At 37.5% G+C, this 4,649-nt stretch overlaps 1 protein-coding gene across 1 annotated transcript; it reads left to right on the plus strand.

The window, feature by feature from the left end:
- The first annotated feature begins 1,114 nt into the window (after positions 1 to 1,114).
- LOC117403545 (growth arrest-specific protein 1-like) lies at positions 1,115 to 3,533 on the plus strand. Its single transcript, XM_034005722.3, has one exon. It carries the CDS (start codon positions 1,625 to 1,627, stop codon positions 2,411 to 2,413), a length of 789 nt encoding a protein of 262 aa, XP_033861613.2. The 5' UTR covers positions 1,115 to 1,624; the 3' UTR covers positions 2,414 to 3,533.
- The last annotated feature ends 1,116 nt before the right edge of the window (positions 3,534 to 4,649 follow it).

Below are 4,649 nucleotides of genomic sequence, written 5' to 3' on the forward strand. Positions count from 1 at the left end.
CAGGTAGAGACTGTGCTGGAGTATCTGGGGGAGTGGCCTCCATCGTGATGCATTTCCGTTGTGAAATCACTTCCATTGTGTTGGGTGGGCTTTTTGTATTTGTGTTTTCTTTTCTTGTATTTGTGTTTCCTGCTTTTGCTTTTGTTCTTGCGTTTTGTTTTCATTTTTTTGCATTTGTGTTTTTCGATTTGTATTTGTGCTTTTTATTTGAATTTGTGTTTTTTGGTTTGTATTTGTGTTTTTTGAGTTGTATTTTTTAATCTGTATTTGTGTTTTTCAATTTGCATTTGTTTTTAGATTTGTATTTGCGTTTTTTCAATTTGTATTTGTGTTTTTTTATTTTAGTTGTGCTTTTTTTTTAAATTTGCATTTGCGTTTTTTTATTTGTATTTGTGTTTTTTCGTTTGTATTTGTGTTTTGCACTTGAGGGCCACCGTAGGCTTAGGATACCTGGAAAAATACTATACAACTCCCCTGTTGTATCTGGTTACATTATTAATTAAATTATTACTTTATATATGTATTGTATTTTATTTACAATTTAGAATAAAACACAAGTATTACATTACTGTTATTTTAAGGAGTTGAAGTGACACATTGCTCCCTAGAAAATTGACAACGTGCGCCCCTAGTGGAAAGATGTTACAATACATTTAGTTTACACTTGGATTTGTAGTTAACCTCAGGAAAAAAAGTATGAATAATTCTTCAGCATTTTAGTCACAGGAAGCTATGTCTTAATTATTGTTAGGAAATGAACAGCCATTGTTTACTGCAAAATATTTACAAAAAACAGTGCGACATTTCATAGACTATCTACAAAATGTATACTGTAATAGCAAAAATAATCCAACCAAATTGTGGATTTTGTAATAATGTTATTTAGGGTAAGAGACAAATACATGTACAGTTATGAAAGCTATAAATCACTCCCGTGTCTCTCTTTACAGAGGGTGGGATAGCCCGGGGTCCCTGTCAATCTCTCTGCGTCTCTTTTAATTCCTGCATTTTCGCTCCTCCTCCATCCCCCCCCCCCCCCCCCGAGAACCTACACATTTAAAACAACAACAGGCTGAGCCAATGGGAGCACGCCGAACATCGTAGAGGGGCTGAGCGAAGAAAGAAAAAAATGAGCGAGAAAGAGGGAGAAGCCAGAATACCAACGAGAAGAGAAGCGTTGCTAATTTTTTTCTGTTTGTTTGCTTTTCCATGCATGCATAATGAAGGATAATTAGAGCATGCTGTGACCGTAGGTTTGTATTTAAGGTCTCCTAATAATCCATAAACGGAGATGAGAAGCTTTTAGTATCTTATGTTGTAAGGGAAGCAACAAGAAGGGGGCAGCTGGGTTTTTGTTTCAACCTCCTGAAAACCTCTGTGAAAGTGCAGCACAAGGACTGCACACTACTTGCTGGACTAAGCCTCCGAGCGGGGAAATTAAGCGATCCAGTGCGAAAGTTGTCAGATCGTGGAAAACTGCTGCACGGGAAAGGGTTTCTACAGTTGAGAAGAATCGATTCTTCCCCGCAGACTCTGGATTCTTGCTTCAGATTTAATGGATATATGAGAGCCTTATGAAAAAAATCAACAAAGGTTTAGCATTATCTCAGCTGCAAGCACCACGATGGCAAATTATGCCTGTTTGAGCCAGTGCTTCAGCCGGGTGGTCTGGCTTTTCGTGGGCTTAATCGTGGTTTTCGGTTCAATTTCATTGACTTCGCCTGCCCATGGCCGTCGGATGATATGCTGGCAAGCCATCATGAAGTGTCAGGGTGAAGGGGAATGCAACTATGCTTACGGGCAGTATGTTGAAGCCTGCTCCTCGATAATAAACAGAGATCGCCACCGGTGCCCAAGTCACTGCATCTCTGCCCTCATTCAGCTGAACCACACTAAGAATGGACCCGCTCTAGAGGACTGCGACTGCGCTCAGGATGAGCGTTGCAGAGCCACCAAGCGAGCAATCGAGCCCTGTTTGCCAAGGACTAGTGGAGTTTTGGGCTGCACCGAAGCAAGGCGCCAGTGCGACAGGGACCCCCGGTGCAGCACTGCCATGCGTAATTATTTAATACACTGTGGCAAACTTTTCAACGGGATTCGGTGCACTGATGAGTGCAGGGCTGTAATAGACGACATGCGGTATGTGCCTAAAGCAGCCCTTTTGAATGATTGTGTGTGTGATGGAATGGAGAGGCCCATCTGCGAGGCCATAAAGGATAACATGGCAAGGCTTTGCTTCGGGTCCGATTTCAACACCGGCAGCGGTGGCTCAGACGATGAGGACGACTATGAAGACTATGAGGATCCAATAATAGTGGACTACGCCAGCAAAGAAAACAGTGGATGTCTTTTGAGACCCCTAAATGTTTTGACTTTGATGGCATCCATTTTGCTTCTATTTCCTTTTCTTTAATCCTTAAATTAATTATTCACCAAGTTTTGCTTCTGTCAGTTTAACTTCTTCTAAAGACTTTGATCTGTCACTCAAAGACGCTCGCCTGGTTGCTGTTGAATATATGCGACCCCAAAGGGTGTGTGAATTAAAGTTTGCATGGCAATATCTAATTGTCCAATCATAACACATTGATTTTAGCCCAAAGGTCTATCACGGATCACGCGCGCTCGTGTTCTGTGTTGAAATGGTTAAACGTCACTGTGTTTTGGTCAGTATAGTTAAGAGTTTTACATTTTGGTATTTATTTTTAAATGTGTTTTTTTTTTTTTTTTTTTTTTGGTTGCCTGTGTTGGCATGAAGTGATGCTACCAAATAAGCTTTGTATTTGCAATACTACTGCCTTACTGCCAGAAATTTGCAATTTTCTAAGTTAGTCACATACTAGCCGGTATTTTTGACATCGTTCAGTTGATCATTTGTCATCTGAAGTTATATTGTGTGCTGTCATTGTTGACAGTCGATATGGCTCAAAATAATATATATATATATATATATATATATATATATATATATATATATATATATATATATATATATATATATAGATAGCTAGATAGATTTTAAAGGCTACTATGGTAAAATGAATGAACAATGCAAGTTATGTTTTTTTTTTAACTTTTATATAAACTCTATTTTTTAAAGATGTTGCTTCAGTGGTATCAGGGTTTCACCTCTGGTATATCTTCATTAAAGTCTATTTAAGATTGGAGTTAGTTACCAGTCGAATCGTTTGTTGTACATAAAATGTTATAATCGATGCATTTGGAAATAATTTATTTTATAAAAGTGTTCTGATCCAGTTCCATAGTTTCAAGACTAAGTTTGTAATTCAGTTCATACCTAAAGGTACAGAATCCAATTTTATTTGAAAGGGAAGTGATTTATTATTACATTGACGTATGTATGCTCTAAAAGTCAACTGTACAGTGTATTATATAGATTTTTCAGAGGTTATCTTTTTAACTGTGTTTTTTGAGAGGAATTATTCACTGTCTAGAAATGTGTAAATGCATTGTATGGCTGCCTTAACGTTGTATTTTTATAGAAGGCATAAAAAGAGACATATTGTTTAAAAGCATTCACGTCTTGTGTTCTTTAAAAAAAGTATTATTGAATTAGGAACTGGTGTTTAAGCATGGAATTGGGATGTATACCATAAAACACAAAACAGTAATGTCCCTATGTCTTTAAAGTATGTCACTGTTTTAAACAGCAGTTATAACGAGTATCTATACAAGAACAGGCGATAAGAAATCTGATAAAATTAAACAAAAAGTATCAATTTTCAAGTAAGCACGTTATAATTACCAATTGGCAGCGGTTATTTGTGGGGTAATTAAAAAAGAAAGGTACATAGATAAGAAAACGGTGAACATGATGAGAAATGTGATTACACGTTTTGTTGACAGTTTGTATAATTTTCGCTTTAAAAATGCCACGACCACAAACCAGAGCTGCCAGCATGGATGGGAAATGTTTAGTTGGACAGCAAATTATAGTCGTGCTGCTGGCTACTGGTCCACACACCCAAAAGGCTTTATATAAATAATTACGCTCTTAAGCAGTGTCGAGTGCTGTTACACTTGACCTTGTAAATAGAAATGTTTGCTGTAGGAATAAACTCCGGCGTTCGAAAATCTTTTAAACATTAGCACAAAAGAGAGAGCTTAGTCCTTGGGGGATTGAAGCCTGAAGCGCGCCAAGCTGGGCACTTACAAAACGTTTATTTATCTTTTATTCATTGTGTTTATTTAAAATGTTCAAAAAAAGTTGCGGTCAGAAGAGAGGGAGAGCTGTGCAGCCACCACAAATATACTTTGACTGAAGTCTGGAGACTTGTAAGGACCGCAGTGCCATTAAAGGGTGTTTTAATAGACAAGCTCATTGTGAAGTTCCTCTGTAACATTTAAAACTGTTTTGAAACGGAATCGGTTCCACTTACCGACTTCTATACATCTGTTTATGTAACTACGGCGGTATGCTGTTTAAACCCTAATTTGCACCATTTATATGACTTCAAATTGTTACAGTGCCTCGTCAACAAGATTACGGTAGGCTACTTTCGTTTATGTTAGTGTTAGATTTTTTGATGAATTGTGTAAAGTTAAATGGTTTACAGCACTGAAACAAATACAACATCAACAAATTAAAAATGGTTTTGTATGTAACAAAATACGATTTTCTTGCCGACCCC

The sequence above is a fragment of the Acipenser ruthenus genome, chromosome 1 (genome assembly GCF_902713425.1).
Source record: "Acipenser ruthenus chromosome 1, fAciRut3.2 maternal haplotype, whole genome shotgun sequence".
In the NCBI taxonomy this organism is placed as follows: domain Eukaryota; kingdom Metazoa; phylum Chordata; class Actinopteri; order Acipenseriformes; family Acipenseridae; genus Acipenser; species Acipenser ruthenus.

Coding starts and splice junctions, on each gene's coding strand:
- LOC117403545 (XM_034005722.3), top strand. CDS start 1,625: ATGGCAAATTATGCCTGTTTGAGCCAGTGCTTCAGCCGGGTGGTCTGG.